Source organism: Trichoplusia ni, chromosome 18, assembly GCF_003590095.1.
Source record: "Trichoplusia ni isolate ovarian cell line Hi5 chromosome 18, tn1, whole genome shotgun sequence".
Classification (NCBI taxonomy): Eukaryota; Metazoa; Arthropoda; class Insecta; order Lepidoptera; family Noctuidae; genus Trichoplusia; species Trichoplusia ni.
Window position 1 is genome coordinate 495,630 of NC_039495.1, and position 21,231 is coordinate 516,860.

General features: G+C 37.3%; 1 protein-coding gene across 4 annotated transcripts in view; it reads right to left on the minus strand.

The window, feature by feature from the left end:
- Positions 1–20,409, minus strand: part of LOC113502788 (rho GTPase-activating protein 6-like) — a 43,448-nt gene extending 23,039 nt beyond the window's left edge. For all 4 annotated transcript variants that reach the window (XM_026884480.1, XM_026884479.1, XM_026884478.1 and 1 more), the window contains exons 1-2: positions 18,519–20,409; positions 11,191–11,347 (exon numbers count right to left, since the gene is read on the minus strand). In XM_026884480.1, the coding sequence (XP_026740281.1) occupies positions 11,191–11,347; positions 18,519–20,183 (1,822 nt within the window). In that variant the 5' untranslated portion in view covers positions 20,184–20,409. The remainder of the gene's footprint in view (positions 1–11,190; positions 11,348–18,518) is intronic.
- Between the last annotated feature and the right edge of the window lie 822 nt (positions 20,410–21,231).

Below are 21,231 nucleotides of genomic sequence, written 5' to 3' on the forward strand. Positions count from 1 at the left end.
CAGTGCCCACACATTACTAGTACCTAGTTATCCTACTCAGTACCCACTTAACAAAACATTACTCATATAGAACAAGCTCAAAATAACAGCGAGTGAATCGGTCTCGTCGCACAAACAACGTGTAAGCAGACACGGGAACGCGACACTTGTTTTGATGCCGCAGGTCACAACCCTGCTCTATGCCAACACTTGAATATCATACAATAACAAATAGATTTGTTGACGATTGTTTTTTTGCATGGATTTTTATTACACTTTGAAAATTTGTTGTGAAATCTTCATAACGTAAAATTTAAATGACTGCTCGGATAGCCTATTGGTTAAGGTCATCGCGTAGCAGAGGCATTTGTGTGACCCACGAATATTTATTTTGAGCTTAGGTTTGTCAAGTCACACAAGAATTGAATGAGTTAGAAAAAATGCTAATAGCAAGCTATCGACTCAAAGATTCGAAACAAAAACGTTAAATACTTCGGTATTTTCATGTGTGCAAAAGTGCAAACTTTACTTATTATTGGTATTTTTAAAATAACCCTACAATACTTCACATAGTTCAGAAACTTTAAATCGAACGATTCCAGTCCCTTTCCAAAGTCTCTAAACGTAAAATAGCACGATAAAACTATTAGGCCACAGCTAATAATAACCCAATTATTTCGGTCCCACAATCATGAAAATAACAAAGTCATGATTCACTCGCGAGAGAATATCAGACAATGCAGTTTACAGGACACATTCCGAACTATTTATAGAAACGCATTAGTGAGGGCAGTCATGTGATTACCTGTCATTTGGAGTTTAATGGAAAAAGTTAGAAAATATCGTCAAATTAGCTTGTTTTAGATAGACTAACAAGTAGCACGTTTTGTTAAAGGTTACGGTTTGTGCTGCCCGCCCTTCATCATATAAAGGTAGATGATGTGACTAGTTTTTGAAATGAGTAGTGCTGAGACTAATATTTTAGTTTGTTTAACATGTAGTCCGTAGAACAAGGTAATGCAATCATTGCAATTGCTGTTTTTAGTGCTTGAAGATACATTTTGATGGACTAACCCTTATATATTCGACCCATCTAAATCTTGAAAAAACTAATCAAAATACAGCGACACACGAGTCTGCAAATGACAATTTTAGAATTTTTATAATAACTATCGTGAGACTGATTCATTACAAAATGATGTAACGGCGGGATTGCGAGTCCGCCGCGTCTGCTCATGATTAAGGACTCCGGTTGGGTCCGAAACTAGTCGGGCTACCCCAATAAATACGCGTGAGTAAACCGTTATTTTATAAATTTTAGAATTAATTTAAAAAGAAATTACTAAACTGTACAAACACTACAGCTTGTTTAAATTAAAAAATTATATTTTTCCCAAATCTGTTTATTTTAATAACATGTTATAAAGATAGCTATCAGTGCGGATGTCAGCGTCGCGAAGTGCGGTGGGCGCGGGAAATAAGCGGAACGAGCGGCGCCCAGCGCTGCGCCCGCGCAGGCGGGGTGCCGCGGTAATTATACTTCTAATTATATCGAGAATACCTACTCAAAATATGTATAAATTAGTTTTTTTTTGTATAAGTGCCACGTTTAAGCACTTCCCGGTACCACGTCAGTCGCATAATTGTAAGGTAAGACGGTAAAAGGTTTTCCATCCCTAATGATAAATTTGCTCTAAACTTACATCTAGAACAACATGCCTTTATAATAATTAAGGCTTTTACTAAGTGTTCGACAGTTCCCATAATTTTATTTGAATTATCTATAAGTAAAATTGCAAACGTGCACAAGATTTCATCACAATCATTAAAAAGCGACACAGATATTGCACAATATAAGTCAGTTTTAGCTCAATATTAATTGGTATATAAACCGTAGCGTTATTTAATACACACACAATGTCCAGCGAAACTAACGAGCATTTTCTAGGAAATATTCGAATGTATGAAAATTCTCAGAAGCTTCCAAAGTAATATTATCCAAAGTATAATCAAATCAGGTGTGTAATGGAAATTCGCTTTTTCTATTTCACATCTTAGTATTAATAAACGCGATGTGCGAAAACAATCGGCCAAGACTCGTTTAGGCGAGGCGGCAATATCGTCGACTATGCTATACATTGCGTTATAACACAGCTCTGATCGTCATTAGTCATGTATTATCGCCAGCAATGTATGCAAATTGAATAAAACTCGCCTTATCCAAATGCGCTTTTATTTACGCAAGCTTAGTGTTATGGTACTTTAAAGTATAAAATATGAATATGCAAATGATTGTAAAATATTATTCTACAATAGTTTGGATATTTCAAAGTTCAATTCTGATGGTTAGTTTAAATTGAATCGGGCAACCTGACTGGATGGAAAAAGAGAAGTAACGGGTGTTATAAAGCACGGATACCAGATGAACTCCACGAATCAAGAATTGCACCGTTATTGAATCGAAAATCAAAACAAAGCTAAACTTTAATTTCACTCTTGTCTTCAAGATCTGGTATTTTTAAACTATATATCTCTAGGCTATTATTTTAACACTCGTCCCAAAACAACAACTGACATACCTCCACAACATTTCATAATGCTCCATATCATTAACTGTTACACCGCACTTTACTCGCAGGCATTTATAACTCCATACATTCCAGTAAGTATCACACAAGCCCCTCCTCTCATATTATTTATGTGTTTTTCAGGCGAGCGTCAACACTAACACGAGATAACATTATAAGTCTGAATAAACAGGTACTAAAAACATATGATTAATTAATTAAAAACTATATTTTTTTTGTCTTTTCAATGGCGTAGTCAGGGTCTAAAACTTCTTTGTAGCGAATGTGTGTTGAAATTATTCCTAACTTCAAGAGGTTCCTATTCAATTTTGGCCGTGTATACATATTATAGTTAAGACAGCCATGTGTATGGTTAGATTTGTGATTTTATATATTTTAGCAGTTATAATCATGAAAAAAAGAAAAATAAAGCAATAGCATCACGACTAATGGAAATGTTTTTTGGGCACTGCATCTGGAGGACGGCAATGTTTTGAATTTATCACGTTCAGGTTTTTATTAATTCAAACGAAGTCACGGTAAGTTAGTGTTATTGTTAATAAATAATTTTTCATATTTCTGCACTCCGGGAGTCATCATAACTTATTACCTCAAACCGTTTGATGCGAGTGTAAATTGACAATTAGTGGGAAGACGATATGAAATGAGTTTTATTTATATTTTAATGTGTATAGTTTTACTTTTTGTGAGTAATGTTATAAATTAAGTATAATCAGACTGCAAAATGATAAAGTGGTATTAAATGATATGTCGCGAAGATACAAAATCGTAACTAAGTAATATAAAAATACAAACAAACTGTAAGAAAAACATAAATTTTTAAGAGTATTAATATTGAATAACTTCACACTTTAGTCCTTATTGAAATAACTTTATGAAAACATCCTCAAATATGCTTCTTTGAATTAAGCGCGTGATAAAACGGTGTCTATTAAAATTCAATGGACTTTTAAAGAGCGCCGAACGGTTTCTCAGCTACTATCACAACATTTGTTCATTTCGCAAAAAAAAAAATACAAAAAAGAACTCATAATACCAACATTTCAGCTATTTCACAACTACAAAAAAATAAATAGACATTAGCACCTCATTCCCGAATTAACCCAAAAATAAAGTTTTCTTTAACGCAGCAATTAATATCAATAATTATGTTTAGATCTTTGTTTACGTTACTTTGATGTCGCGAAGGTTTTTTTAGATTTAGATGTTCATAACCCTATAATAAACACGTCGGCCAGTGACGCGTGACTGTCGCAGTCAAATAACTCGCGGGGACTCGCGACCGATTGAAGTCACGAGTTTGCGACAGTTCGGAATTAATGGGAATAGTGTTATCGGCAGCTTTCTCATTAATATGTCACGGTTAATAAGAGCTTGTTGAGATAAATGCGTTTAGACAGCTTTGTGAGGTTGTCGAATAGTGATGGGATTGTTTTTAATTTGGTGGGAATTTTAATCAATTTATTGGTGATGGTGATTAGTATTGGTTGCAAAATATTCGTGTTTGCGTTTTAGGAATCGCCACAAGCCACTATATTCTAATGATGGTACAACATTGGTAGTACTTCTGCTTTTAAAATAGCTGCGGTGTAGAGCTAGATTTGCTAAGTTGACTATTCAATGAGCGGCAAATTTTCGGAATTTCCAAAGTTCTTTTATACCAAAAAATTATCTTATTTAAATTCTCTCTTGAGATCCCGTGGTAGCTTAGATTCAACAAGACTGATTATAGTTTAGGCACAGCTTATTCTTAAAAAATGTTTTTAGTTTTCGTTTTACTCAAAACTTTATACAAACAAAACGTATCCAATCAGCTAGAAGGTGGCAAGAAACGCTCACGAACTATTAGCAATTATTCTTAAAATATTATCAGGCGCCTTGGAACATTAACAACGCTTGTCTAATAGTTTATAAACTGTATTCAAAATAAACTCGCATAACTAACGCGAAATTGTCTGGAAAGCCATTTTCATATTTAAATAGAGTCTGTTACATAAATTGTGAACCTTTATGTTCTATATTATCTACACTTTAATCTGTGATGTGGTGAGCAGATTGTCGAGAAAGATTTTTTTCGGACTATCTTAAAGATCTAGTCGTCCCTTTCATCCCGCTACTGGGTATCTACGTGGCTCACTTTACTATTTAGAAAGATCTTATTAAAGTTTTCGAGCTTTTCAGTACAATATTAACGAACTTGTTTGCTTAAAACTCTCGATAAAGAATAAAAATTAATCGCAAATTTATAATGTTCATAAATAAAATTGCTTTCAAAATATTCATAACCCAATCCCAGTCGCAGAAAGCCCAGTGTTTCGTTCCAAATGTCTGATCAGACCAAGTCCGCCGGCCGACGTGCAGTCGCGCCTCCGAAATCGACAATTAAACTAAAAATACAGGGCATTCGTCATCAAAACTGTAGCGTCTACAAATTCACTACAATAACACATAAAGCTTTGGAGTAAGATGTCGGTTATATAAAAAGAATGATTTATTTCCATCATGATCTGGGCATGTGTAAAAATAGGCGGTTGCTTATCACGGCGGCGGAGTTCGCGGTTGCTATGGTAACGGGCTGTGGCTTTTTGAGCTATTGTGTTCCACTATCCGATATTATAGTCCTTATTTTGCTCTAGCTTCTAGAAGAACAAAGTTAAAGCAAGAAGTTTGAAGCTATTTTAAATGTGCTGTGTCATTATCACTGCCACTATTCAACATAAAATATGCCTGCCCCTCTAGTCAAGTGAATATATAGAGATGTCAGGTCAAGGTCATGTGGCTTATCGAAACTAAATATCATTTCCATAGATTTAAGTATTGCCGCTTACCCAGAGGTTCTGTAAAACAACCCTTACTAGTAACGAGTATTTATGATAACAGCTCAAATTAAACATTCCTTTAAACTAATTACTCAACAGGTTTTTATATAAGAAAAAAGACATCAAAAAATGATAAACAAACCTAAACCAAGCTTCGACAGCCTATTGGTAAGACTGACTGCCAAATCAAAGGTACGAACCACGTACAAACCAACGAATTTTCGAAATCATGTGAATTACTTTGTGAAGGAAAACATCAAGAGGAAACCAACACAATTGGTTACAAGAGTATGTAAACACTCGTCAGATGCATAAGGGCGGCAAACTATGACACCAGGTTGCACTTCAACCTCAAAAGAAGAGAACCAAGCAGAAGTACAATGGCAAAAAAACTGAATCTTCTCGCACGTGAGTGCATTCCCTTACATTGTCACACGGACGTGACAGAAGTGCGTGCGAGATTCCGCGGCTAAATATAACATAACCTGATTGTTGGGCGCGGATCGGCTTGCGTACGTAAACGTAATGAATGCGCTCCGTGAGGGCGGGCGGGGAGTGAGGGCGGGCGGCGCCCAACACATGTACCGGTACAGGTAGCGATGATTGATGGATCGGAAATTGCTTTTCTACATTTCAAATGCAGAAAAACAATGTCATATCTATCAATGAATGTATTGTTATGTATTGAGAAGATAATTCTGCTTGTTTATCAATATAACTTTTATGTTTTTTTTAATAACTTTTTTGAATTGGGATAAAACTTAAACGCGAAAAAAAGGAAAAGAAACGGACTAACGTAGTAATTCTGTGTATTAAATAAAATATTTCTTACTGGTCACAAGATAACTAATACCAAACCAACCAACAAAAAATGCAGACAAAAATTCAAAGACAAATCCACAATATTCTCAAGATATTAATAAACGAGACTTAACAAGAGAACAGAGACACTATAAATAAAACGTATTAGAATAGAATTGTAGAATCTAGTTGTATACGAAATCAGTCTGCCAAGATAATGACGAAACATTCAGAAAGCGTTATTTACAATCGTACGATAAAACGATGCATTATGCTTGAGCACTAGCGACCGATCATATCAGCTTGTTACCACAAATCTGTCGAGAAGGATCGAGATTAGTGGTGCACGTGTCTTGAGACAATACTGAGGAGTTTATTGAGACAGTCAGTCATAAACTGTGGTGCCATCGTCAAGGTTTTCTCAAGGTGTAAAGTTGGATTTGGAAGTAGAATACTCTTTGCTGTTTGCTCAACAAAGAGGCCATATTTAAACGAGGCACAGATTGCTACAGGGCTTATGTTTGCACTTTATGATTGACGTTTCAATAGTGCCTGGGAAACAGCCCACTTAAAATAAAACTTTTGATTTTGAGTACCTGAACGAAGTTGCGAACGCTAGAAGTAAATGGCAGTAAGCTGTTGTATAATATATGTATATTCACTTTACAGATTGTGCGTTTAATCATCCAGGCATTCTTTTATGACAGACAATATACTAAGGATTTCATCTTTCTAGATTTCTTCCCAATAAATGGAAAAAATAAGGCTACGTATTTTCTATGCACAGCAATTCGTCACTGTACTGAAAACATAGGTTAGTATCAAAGTCACATACCGGCTAAAAAGCCCAGTGCTTTACGTATGCAGTATGGAATTTTAAATCCAATAAAAAAGAGTGACGAATGATTTCCACTATGACAATATTAGCAACGGAATGATTTAGGCAGACGCCCACTCAAATTCTCAATTATAAATAATCTAACAAAGAGAGAGCATGTGATTGAATCGTAAGAGGTAACTTTCGTGGTTGCCAACTGCCTACGTACAGCCGAGCGACTACAGGGCATAAACATAAGGGTGGTTGTACCGGGAGTAACTGCTTCAGGTGTGAAAATGAGTTACCCAGTAAAAAAAAATATGAGTTCTTGTAGATTTTTTAAGTAAAATGTAGTACTCAGCTGAATGCCGATGGTACGGACTCGAATGTGCTCTGGAAATATTATGAAAACCTTTCCCAACAAGATGAAAGAAACCGGTTTTCCAATAAATTCCTGAAAAGAGAACTCTAGCGGTAGTAGGTAATGAGAGTTAAAAAGCCCTAGTTTCCAGAAAAAAAATATTTCCTCAGAGTGAAATAGGTTTAAAGTCTACCGAGGTAGGACCCCTTTGAGAAAATTGTCAACGCACGCAAAAGGGACTGATCATTATAGTTTCGGTGACAACTGAAAGCTTGAACTTCAGTAACAAAATCAGAGCTACCTTTTTCAATTTCAAATGCAAAATAGTGACAGATATAAGAGAACTAAGAAATAAGATTCTCCATTTTCCTTAAGCCTGAGGGAGTTTTTGAGGATTCCCCCGTTTCAAAAAGGGCTTTCCAAAAGTAAAAGTATTTTAATTGTTTTGTTTGGTGTGTTGCCAAATTGTCAGACGGGCCAAGGGTATGTTTAATAGTTTTTGCAATGTATTGAGGAAATGTTTAAAAGTATTCTAAAGGAATGCGCGGCGGTCTGTAGTACTGTAAATACTACCTACTCATTGTTTGGTTTCGTATCAATGTTTTGTTAGTTCTTTTTACTATAAATAAAATTAAATGAGTATTTTTCCTGTATTTATAGAACTTAGGTTACTTAAATATTATTTTTTCGTCTCCCTTGATGGCTAGAAAAAATACGAATATTTCAACGAATAAAATAATTTTAAGTTAAAACAATGAAACAGTCTTAAGGAAAGACTATTTACTACAATAACTTTGTAATGCAATCATTATCAAAATATTAAAATTAAATAATTGTACATAAATAAAACAAATAAATTGGAATAGAAGCGTGCTCGTAAATCAACGCCCTGTATAATGTCTCGCCGTGACGTCAGAGCGCGTCACGTTTGCGTAACGGCGCCCGCGCATACGAATACAACGTATTTTCATAGCACAGATAGATACAGAAGGTTCACTTCATCTTCTCCTGGTTATCGACTGTTACCGTGGTACATTATGTTTATATAGCTATCAGTGTGTCTCACAATATGTTAAAACTTTAATTTGTCTACTTAAAAATTGACTTCAATATATGTATGTTACGTTATTTGTGAAAAATTGTAAAATGAATATAGTCACGCTTTTTTTATTAATGTGCCACTACGAATATATTATTTCTTTTGTTTTTAATCATCGTCTTTATTTTTATACAAAACGAGTCACAAAAACTCATTTATTTCACACAAAGCCAATAAATACATTCACATAAACAAAAAACATTTCGCCTACATTGGATGCGATTCAAAGTTTATACAAGTGGTCCTTCTGTTCCCACTTCAATATATACGTATTTGTTCGTCGGCCATTTTGTAAATAGCACATGTCTTGTATGTGTCAGATATAAATAGCTGGTAGTGGGTCACCTGGTGTGATGGCACTACAGTATTTACAGGTGTTCACTCGTCATTAGTGCCATGGTAGGGGGAGGTACCAAGGAGTTTGTTATAGGGGTTCGGTTAGTTTTTGATCTCGGAAATGGTAGGTGAGGGATTGTTACGTACTACGATAGGTAGAACGGATAGTGGGTGGCTGAAGTTTAATTTTCAGCCTTCTTAAGGTCGGATAGTCAAATTGGAATTGGGATCTAAGTTAAATGTAGTTTAGTAAATCCATATCGTATTATTATGTTAGGAATTACTTTTTTTTTTTTAATTCACGGGTTATCTTCATTAGAAGAGACCCGGTCCTCTTTAGAGGCGTGCACGGGGACACAGGTCGAAAACGCAGAGGCCTTGTTAAAAATATAGTCTAACATGTGATGTATTTACCAGGAATTAATTATTATTATTCATTTCTAATTTCTAATTTTAAAAGTAATTACTTAAAAAAACCGCTATATTATTATAAGAACGCTTATACTCGAAAAGCGTTAGCTCATGAATAAAGACTCCGGTTATGTCCGAAACTAGACGGGCTATCCCGATAAATACGCGTGAGGAAACCGTTATTAAATAAATAATAGAATTATCATGTCAAAAACATTTCTAAATCAATCATGTATTAACTAAAACATTTTCCTAAAGACGGGATGAACTAAACTTTCTCTTCGCATGTTGAGTTCGCTTTGGCTACTAAAAGTTCACAAAACATCAACACTAAAGGTTCAGAGGCCATCAATATCACTTAAATAATTGACATATAAATCTCATAACGATAAAGTTATTGAGATAATAATGGTGTTGTATCGCGACATCGCGCTCCACAGAACTCGGGTTATAACTACAAACAAAGGCGACTGGCATGCGACCAAGTTTCGACACTCGCCTCTCCACAGTTAATCTTAACTCATATCCCGGAATGTAAGGCGCAGGACATAACACTCGAACAGATGTTAGAGGCGATACACGAAACATACTGAAATACAACCTACGAGCAACATTACTCTTGTCTACACTCTTGTTCTGAGTCTGGGTGTCTTCTGCATGTGACTTGAATGTTTGAGAAACTCCCTTCGACACAAGGTTTTAACTCCTTGGTGGAGGTTGTTAGAATAAAAAAAACTACAATGCAAGAAGGTAAGCTCTCCCGACACAATCGAACCGACCACGTGACTTTTGACTCAAATATTGTTATTATTTTTTTGGTTCGAGTTAAATAATTTCTGCAAGTTTGCGTTGTACAAAAATGGTCTTCGATTATGCTTAAGACGACATAACGACAGTAGGTTTCGTTTAATAATCTTTGGGCATGGTATCCACCCTAAAAATGTGCAAGTTTTTCCAAGAGATCTTTTAATACGCCTCCAATATTTATATAGATATATTCAGAAATCAAAATACAACTCAACATAGAAATATAAACAGAATTATGCATAATTTTTCTAGCATGAACAGTGTACCCCTAAGTTCTAACAAAAGAGTCAATTGATTCACCTGTCAAATGGAGCCATTAATGTTCTCTCAACGTCAATAGTTTACTAGCCACCTAACCCTAAAACACTTGAGCCTCTTAACAAACCTATATCGCCTATTTGTCAGCCTCTAATCCCTTCTCCAACATTTATCACCTCGTTAACTCAGGTGTGAAGGGGTTAACTGAAAAATCGACTTTAAACAAACGTTTGAAAGTGATATACGTTCTGACGATCGTCCAATTTATAAATCTGATTTTATATGACAAGTGAGAATTAGTTAGTTTTTATTTTATTTCATAATAGTTGTTTATGATGTGTTTTAAATGAAAGATGAAATAAAGTTATTACACGATACAGTTTTATAAAAACAAAGTTGTGAAATTTTAATGTTTGCCGCAGAACGTGTTTTTGCGTAATCGTTTCGGTGTGAATCGATAGCCGCAGATTAAATCTTCCCGTTCCTTGGCAGATATCAATTCAATAAAGATGAAATAAATAGAAATGCTTTTTGAATTCTACCATTAGCATTACCACATGTTATCAAATGAATATTTCTTAACGATATGCCAAATCTGTTGAATTTTGTAACATTACAATTCTTGGAGTTGTTTTTCGACATTTGGTTTTAATAAACATAAGACAATAGAAACCATTACCAGTAATATCAAAAACACATAATTTACAATTTTGTTGTATTTATACGTAATACGTGTAAGTTTTGTTATGTTAACAAAGATAGTAGTCTTACTACCAATATTAAACGATTGTCCAGATAAGGCTAATTCACATCGCTATATATACCTAAGCGCTTAGTGCAGCTTTTGGTGCGTGCTGTGCAGCAACGGCTACCCACTTATCTATACCAAAATACATACATATCGCGGTACTAACCTTCTGGTATCTTGATGGCGGTCCCAAGGTTGATCTGCTGCAGCCTGGCCAGCGCCGCCTGCTGCAGCGCGCGCCGCTCCACCTCGCTCAGCGTGAGCAGCGACGTGTCCGCGAGGCGCACGCACCGCCCCGCGCCGTCTGCCCAGCAACAGCTGCCCTGCACATAACGCGTGACGTCATCATACCACACACACATCTCACTGAAAGGTTCAATCTTTATAGGTCGATAAAGGATATAAGAAAATAAGGAGAGCGAGTAAATTAGGGTATTGAAACTGTCCATGCATAAACCATTACGCCGAGCTTACAAGGGTAAAATGAAACAGGACGCGTTTTAGTAAAGCGATGGTGTCTTGGATCAGGTCACCTTCTCCGCTCTAATATAACGAGGGGGTTGATGATTGACCTTTGCGTCATGCTTGTGAACGGGTGCTGCTTGCGATGGTTGGTCGGTCTGCTGATCTTACTCTCAGTTGCTAATTCTTTAATTTCATAGTGGCTTGTATAGACTTTAAATTTGTTTATCTGACACCGTACAAATGTATTTATTTTATTATTGGTTATTGATAGATATTTAGAGGTGGAGGATGGGCGCATATGGGAGCTGTCAAAAAGTTCTCGTTAGTAACTTAGTTTGAATAATAGATTTTTTTCTACCAATTTTCAAGATACTGAAAAAGAAAAGTCAAGCAAGTCACCTCAGACAGCCAACTCAGTTTTTTCGAGCCAATAAAAATAAACAGCATACATAGGAAACTAACATATTTAGCTATTCATTTTATTGTACTTGACAAGTCTTTTTATAATTGGCCAAAAGCTACGTATTTTTTTAGGGTTTATACAGTGTCGCAATGTGCTTCTAAATTGCAATTTTAATAACAATGGATGTCCACTGAAACTATGAACCTCAACCAAACCCTCAACCTAAACAAAAACATTTCTAAAAATACCCAGTACTGTAGGTATAAAAGTTAATTCTAAAGGGCGACCTTGGAATGCCGAACTGCCCACAGCGCACGTGATACAAAAAAAACCGCAACAAATTAATATAAAACAGTAAAGTGCTGCCTGAATGAATACTATCACGTATCTGTCGCGAAACATTATGTAGTATATTATTAACAGGTGGCTCTAACATAATATATGTATACACGACACTTTTATTTGTACCCACGCGTTTATATAGCATGTTTAGTGTGTTATAAACTATGCTGTTATTGGCTGTAGCCGTTACACGTGTCGACTTAGTGTGAACCTTAGTAAGAAAATCTGTTGTGAGGTTATGCTTGTTAGTTTAATTTGTTAATTGCTGTGTGTTTAGTAGTTCCGTGTAAGTGTGAGAAGTGAAAAAGTCTGGCAACCAGTCTTATTCAGGGGTATCGTGTCGCCCAGGTTACTGGGTTAAAGAGGTTTTATTATATAGGCAGTCGCGCCTTGTAACACTGGCACTTTTAGCTGTGTGCGGTTGTGCAGGAAGCCGAGCCCAACGTATGGAAAAGGCTAGGAGGATGATGAAGAACCACTTTGTTTCAATTTTTTAATGTAAGAAGTATATATAAATAGAGTACTTTTCTCTCACTATCTTATCGCAATAAAATTTTGAAGTTTTTCTCTGGGTTTAAAACAATATTTAGAATAATCAGTAAGAAGTAAGAAAGAAAGTAGTTATAGAATTCCTGTAATTATCTGCACATAAGACATACCGAAGATTAGGTTCATATGTTAACTAAATAGGCGAAGCTTAGGAAAAGAAACAGTATTAAAAAATTGAAAACAATGACCTTCCGACAAATAGGCGCCACTCTATACAAATATAATATTTAAATAAAACTCGCAGATACATACATAATACGTACATCCACAAAACATCTAAGCAACAGATGTTAAAAACAAAACAAAGCGATACAATTTAGGTCACTTGTCAAAATTAGCGGTACACAGAGTAAAAACAGGAAAGCGTAAATGAGTAATTGTGAAAAAAAAATAAAGTTTCGCGTTTTCAAGGCAATAGAACCTTGAACATTTGAGAATGAATGGTGTGGCAGTAGAGAGATGACGGCCGGAGAGGAAGGCAAATAAGCAAGCATCTCTATCTCCACAAACGCTTTCGGAATAGGTCAGGATATATAAATAAAAATAGATTTTGGAAAAACAGTAACCATTGTTATACTACCTTAAATGTTCCATGATTGATGTTTTTTTTTGTTTAAAACTATGGAGAGGATGTAAAGAAAAGTTCTGCGTGACACGGCAATTTATAAATCCAAAGCGCAGGCAAAGTCGTAGCCGACAAGATTCATAAAAGTGATTATTGACAAAAATAAAGTATTGTTTGCCTATACTTTAAGAAATCGTCAATAGAGCAAGTACTTCAAACAGTGCGGACGTTTAAAAAGAAACGTGCGTCACACTATTAAAGAATATTTGTTTGTCAACTGTGTATGTTTATCCCAATAATGTCATGAGTCTTCGTAGTGCGGGCTAGCATCGTGACTAAACTATAATAAACACAACATAAACTGCGGAATAAATAGTAAGCGGGCCTCTAACATCTAACAAATTGATGCAAAGAACTCATAATTTTGGTAAATATACAAACGAAGACATTATTATGAAATATATTAATGTTATTGTGCCGCGGCTTCGCTCGCTTTAAACTTGTTTATTTGCTATTAAATCTGATCTGTTGGGAATGCTTAGTGCATTTTTATTACTATAAAATACTGAATTAATTGTAAATATCTGTTTTAAAGTCAAAAGGGGTCCTTTTTGCAGCTTTATGAAGAAGCTTAAAATTTTATTTTTGTAATATCATGTGTTAGTAAGATACTGTTTTTCTTTTAAACTAACACTTCATGTCAAAGGCTAAAAGCTACGATTCGCTGTCAGTCTCTTATTTTTCAAACATTCACAGTAAATATCAATTGATTTGATTAAATGTATCTGCCCTTTAAAAAAAAGAATTTAAAAGCACACATTCAATTAATTTCCTCATGACGATTAATAACTACTTATTTCAATAGTTGTGTTTTCTCGCAATTCATTAAAAAAAAACAGTTTCAACCGCTATCAAATATTTTGCGCCTGTATTAAACACTATTAACACGTAAGTGCTTGAGAATTAAATCTCCGGAATGTCCACGCAGATGACTGTGTGAACACTAAATCATTTTTATACACAGTTTAATTATATGAGGGTGATTTACACGAGCACTTTACATCGCTACATTATAACGCCAGGCGCCTCGCGCTTGAATAGAGTCTAGTTTTAATAGGCACTTTGTTCCTAATGTTGTCAAATAATCAACGAATTCATTATTCGTTTGTCTTCACGATGTACTAAAAGGTGAGGAAACATCTGAATTAGCTGTTGTTATTTAAGACAGGTGGCAGGAGTGATATGGAATAGAGTAGCCCAGCACGGACAAAACCGAAAGAAAGCTCTACATACATATTGTATTAATTAATTCAAAAGCTTAATAAGAAGTAAGACTAAGTTTAGAGATCATTTTGGTCTTTCTATCATCATCATCATCATCACTAGCTTTTGTCAAATATATTGTGTCGGCTTCTAGCTAGCTTCTAGTCTAGCCGCATTTAGTTAAGTACAAGGAGCGTGTGCCTATCTGACTTCCTAAATATAAGCCGTATTAATTTTGACTTTTACGTGGGATTCGATATGTAGGTGTTTTTCTACCTTCGCCCCTTCAGTAAATACTTGAGAATATTAGAATATTATAAACGGATTCACTCATAATATATTCGCGCTATTATTTAGTGATACATAACCAGTCAGTCGGTCGGTCTGTCACCGGCGGAATATTAAAGAGGTGCGACTGAGTCAGTGATTTAATAAATATGTTGTGTCTCACTCCCCGCCCACATGCTTCTACAATACTTTAGTTTTAGCGGGAAAACTGAACACGATTATATTTATGTTTATTTTTGTTATTGTATTTTCGCGTAAGCTGCGCATATTTGTGATTTGCTTGGGTTTTTCGGTAAATACTTTGAGCAACGAATCATTGATTTTTTGTAAGTTTGTTTTAGACGTTTGTCTACTAAGCATAAAAGTAGCATACAAAATTCACGAAGAATCTGCGCACGATTTCTTATTTTTGAAAGAGAGGAACTAAAGAACCCCGTTATAATTATTAAAATGTGTTCGCAATTTCGTTTCTTGACACTAGCCAATTAAAAAGAATGCTTAATAAATAAACTAACTATTATTACTAAACAATTGCTATCTATATATGATAGCTATATATGATAAATTACATATTAAGTAAAATCCAAGGAGATGGTCAATGTTACTCGTTACAAATCAGGCAGCCGATAAAAGATAAACGACATAGTGAAAGGAAAATAGAACGAAAAATATGACCGATAGGCATCTAAAATAAACCGGCATGACTAACAAAAATCAGAAATAAATAGAAAAACGATGCACCAAATGATTCAGTACCAGGGGAACAGAAAAAGCGGCAGGTGGGATATCTAACCTGCCTGGCAATCACAAGAAGTATTTTAGCCAAAAAGTATAATTACGCAAAACATTTTCTTATTAATAATATTCGGATAAAATGTATTTCTGGATGTGTAAATATATACGTTTATATTTAGAATGACACGAGTTATCTGAAGCGGGAACGGTTAACGCAGGTGCATCGGCACGGATCGCGGACCATTTTAGCCGGCGCGGGATGGAATTGGATTAACATACTTACATACAAATACTATACGACTGCTAAATATTTACTGACCGATGAATGAAATTGGGAAACACTTGGGTAACGGATGGACGATAATAAAAGATCGGGAATGTTAGGATTGGCTTGAGCATTTCTAAAAGAAGATTCGGGAATTGCATTGTCGGTAGGTAGTACATTTGTAAATATCGACAAAAAGTTGTGCTCTGAAGATAAAATTGCAATTTTGCGTAGTTGGTAATGGACATAAGACTCAACTTGGATACCTTTTGGATATTGCATTGTTATTTTGTGAAACAGAGATTTATTTCTGATATTTAGCACTTAGGAAGCGGTGAATAGATGGCTATAGTCTATATTATATGATTCTTTGACGTTCAATCGATTTTGATTTTAGTTTTTCAATTATAATATTTAATTACTTATACGTAATCATATATTTTTGAAAATATTTATTAGCAACTAAAATAGTTAGCTAGAAAGGAGATAATACTGTTATGACCACTAAGAACGAATTAAACATGGCTGAAAAAAAAACTTGACAGTGATGACAGATGACGTATGGAGATGATAATATAGAGCAGTTCAACATTGTGTGTATAATATTACGCCCGTTTTAAAAGGTAAGCAAAGTAGATCTACATCGCAAATGAAGATTTGCTTAGAGAATATAAATATTCTAACAAAGTATAAAAGAAAAGTTAGTTAGTTAAAGAAAATTAATTATAAAGGCTAACAGTATTGTACGGTACTATAAAAATGAAAAAAGGAGAGAAATGTGGCTACAACACCATATGGTGTGTTTTGTGTATTAATTTGTTGCAAAATGTTAGGTCCTCAAAGTTTTGGCACTCCCTATTTTTTCACATCGTTAGTTTCATTGATGTCTTATGTTACACATAATTGTACAAATAAATATACCATTGTATTAACTAATAAAATATCTAAATACACGAATAAAAACATCATGCTTCGTAAAAACTATAACATATATACTGTAACATATACGTATATGAAATTGCGATAAAATTGGATCGCATTTGTGTAAGAACAGGCCAATTAGGAGAGCACAGCTATTTTAATTGGTGGCGTGAGAGCAGCATTCATAATATACGTTTCACAAGCCAAACTGATTTGCAAACAGGTGAAAGTGACATCGTTGGTTGAATTCGAAGTTAATACTTTAATAATTAATTAATAATAACAATCTGATAGTCTAGATACGTCCCACTGCTGGGCAAAGGCGCTTTCCATTTAGGGAAGGTTTGAGCATTGATCACCACGCTTTCTCACTGTGGATTGGCGATTTTAGATTCATATATTTACATTCTAGGATCACTCACGATGGTTTTTCTCGCCATATAGAATAATTAGGAAAAAGTTACATAGGTTGATAAGGCGTATATGGAGCTATAGATAACATAATTTAGGTTTAGTTTGATTTTGAGTGTAATATTTATACCTGATTGACTTTTTTTCGAGTCGAATAAAATAGGAAAGTTCGTTGAAAATAATTTGAAAAGATTTCGACCATTTAAAAAAATATTTTTATCATCATGTTTGCTGTTTTATTTCATCATCAATAGTTTAATATTTGCATTTTTTAATTAATCAAAGAACTAAGATAAAATATTCCTTTCTTCTACTGTTTATTGATAAGATAGTTTATTAAAAGAAATATTTAATTAGTTGTAATAAAAAACAGTGATATTTCGACGGATATAACTATTTTTTTTTTATAATAGTTGTTAAAGTTCCACTCACTTCTTAGCTTAATTGAAAAGAAACAAAAATATGTATGACAACCAAAACCCTCAACATACAATATGTAAAGACTATGCTAAACAAAGCAACACATTTGAACTATTATAAACAATTAACTAGCTGTGATAAAGTATACTACAGGAAATACTATTGCGTTCCTATATTCACAAGTTTTCCTTATACATGAAACTGGTATGTGTTATAATAGTAACAATAACCACCATGACCAAGTTTGTGGGATACAGCCCAGTGACTAACGGACAGACTGTAGTGCCTCAGTAATAAAACATAGCTTAACCTCCACGAGGGTACTTTGATTTGATGACCCACAACCACGCGAATCGCAAAGGCCTCATAAGATCAAAAACAGTCATAGGAGATAATAAAGTTTACGTGCCTTCGAAGATAAGTAATTGAACGTTATAATGTAATATATGATCTGTTTAAAATAATCTTAATTGTAAACGACACCGTCAATTGTTTCATACAAATATTTACTTTGTTTACAGTAAACAAATATCATAATAACGGGTGTATGTGAGTCGCTTTACACGATACCATCGTGCTGTTAGTCATCTGGACGTTTCAGGGCTGTACAAGCAATTTATTCGCCTGACCAAAGTAACCGCATTTGACGGAGAGGAGCCGATTCCCAAAAATACTTGATACGGTTTTCATTAAAAGATCTCGACCCATCTTTCCGCGTGTTAGAATAGGTTGACAAACGTTCATATCATATTGGTATCGCTGATAGGCAGGCATTATTGTAATTCGTCTGTTTTTAAGTAACTTAAATGCCACTATGAATAGATAAGCACGCAGATGTACAACGCAGTAGACTATAATGCGACTGACCTGAGGCGTCCATGTGGCGGCGACTCGCGACGAGCTCCTGCTCCGGGTCCGCCACAGCCTCTTGCTGACGCTCTGCACCACGCTGCTCGAAGACCGCGACTTCTGCATGCCACCTGCGGGGGGAGCCACAGCCGGTGCACTTCTACCCAGCAGCGTCGACAAGAACGATTGCGACTGTGTCGGCGATGCCGGCGACGGCGGCGACGTCGGCGTGGACGCGATCGACGCGAACCTCAACTCCCGGTACGTCAAAATCCATCCCTCTTCCGTCTGACAGCCTTTGTGGGGACCGTCGTCGTCCACGTCACTCGGCATGCGAGGCTTTATGTTCCGCAAGTTCTTGTCATAGTTAATCCGCTTGAAGCGGTCCGCCTTATCGGCGTCCACGCTCTTCTTGCGAGCCATTCTAAGGTATCGCTTGATGGTGTCGCTGACGGACTGCGACACATCGTCGTGGTCGACGCTGGAGCGCCGCCGGCCCGGCTTGGGGCGCTCCGGCGTGGGGCTGGTCGGGCTCGTCGGCGCCGTCTGCGCTTCCAACTTGTCACGGTAAGCGCGCTCCAGCTCCAGTAGAACTTCCTCGGGAATCGCATGCGTCTGCGTTCCACAATCCACGTACTTATCCTCAAATGACTCGTGAAATACCTCAATAAGAGGCGGCGGGGACATGGGTGGCGAATGGAAAGAGTCCTCACCATCTTTAAACCGCGTAACACCGACAGTTCGACTCCGCAACACACTTCTAGAGTTAAGCGCACTGATGAAGCTACTAGGTCCATAACCACCGGAGCCACTAGCGCCCCCGCCACCTGCCCTACCGCCTCTGTAAGGTTTGGTCTTACGAAGGTCATGATACAGTCTTTTTAACAAATTCCTATCAGTTAACAGCTCTTGCACTATACTCTCTCTGTTTGAAGTTCGTCCATAGTATCTTCCTAGATTTTCTAGTAAGCTCCTGTCCCGCGGAGAATTAGAATCGGCTTCGGAAGGGACTCGTTCTGATTGTTGCTTGAGATAATTTCGCAACGAATGAATGAGCTCCTCAGTATCCGAAATCCTATGCGGTTCTGGTTCATCCTCAACTTTCAGGTACTTGCGCAATAAATCAACTAGACAGCTCTCCTCCTCTTCAGGTAGAGCGTTGTTAGTGTCTCCGAACGCTACTGCCGCGCCGCGTGACTTTAACGGACCTGCCGCTGAGTTGAATTTGGAAGTAGACGCGGCGGGAACTGGCGCTGCGAAGAAGTCACGCCTAAGCTTAGCGATGTCGAAGCGGCCGCCAGAGGTGTGGCCGATGTAGAGGTCGGTGGGCCGCGCCGGCGGGGTCGGCGCTTCGTCAGCGGGTGAGCGAGCTCTTACCGAGCCTCCTCGCGCGCGCTTTTTGCGGCGCGGCCGAGGCAGGGCTCCCGGGTACGAGCTCTTGCGCCAGAGCAGGAAGCGCGGCTCCTTTGCACAGATCTCCTGGAAGTAGGCCTCGAGGCGCGGAACGTCCTCGGGCCGGTTCTGGGCGCCGTCCGGGATGAGCCGGCGGCCGGCGTCCGACATGTACTTCCATGTCTTCCGCGTGAGCAGCCAGCGCTCGCGCGGCTTGTCGCGGCGGCGCGCCACCTTCGTCATGGGGTCGGGCGCGGGCTCGAGGCGGGTGGGGCGGCGGCGGCGCTCCATGGCCGCGGGTCACATGGGGTCAGGCGGGCTCGCTGCGCGGCATGTCCGACCTCGGCCCGCGCACCTGCCTGCGCGAAACTGAACACTACTCCGCACGGTGCGGTATATTATGCGCCGAAATAGCCGTCCGGTTATAGAGCGGCCGTGAACTGGATAGGTTGCGCTCGCGCAGCGACGGACCGGCGCTGGCGGCGGCTCGGCGCGGGACTGCGGCCCGCCCGTAAACAAACCGCGCCCGCCCACACGCCGCCCCGCGCCGCCCGCCCCGCGCGCCTTGACCTATGTGGTGACATGCCCTAGCATCCGTGATTGACGATGGTCATGGCTCATAGTTCTAATGCGCTTTGCTTAAGGTTGCACTCGCCACCACTCCAGGATCAACAATCTCGAAAATCGAAGTTATTGATGGCGTTAAATTGGATGTTGAAGAAATTTAAATATTTTCATGATAGTAGGTACTAAAAGAAAAATACGGAAGTCAAGATTCTTCTCCTATTTCCGTCACCATTAGAAACCAAATCGATAAGAAGACTAAAGCAGACGAGCAGATCAATGTTCCTCAAAATACCAGGACTGCTCTGATAAAATTATATAAAGCAGAACAAGTTTTGATGGGCAAACTTTAATATTCTATAAACACCTACGACTTCATTTAAATCATGAACACGATGTTGAAAACATTTAATTAAGGTAACGAAGTACTTCATTATAATTAGGAACAGCGCTGTTGACGAGTCGTTTGAGATATTTGTGAATATTCATGGACCATTAAAACGAAGTGTCGCAACACTGTTTTTCATGACGATTCAAAGAAATCCGCCATAGAAATAAAAGAAGGTAATTTATGGGAATACTAGAGTGTATCTACAACAGTAAGAATTGAAGAAAGATCAAAGGCTTATAGCACTCACATCAAAGATTATCAAGAAGACGATATCATGTTACTATGTGATGCTTGAAATATTTTGACTACCCCAGGATTTGGTCAATCTAGAATCATCCACGAGAACAGAGCTTTCAAATAGGTTTCAGAAATGAATCATAAGTC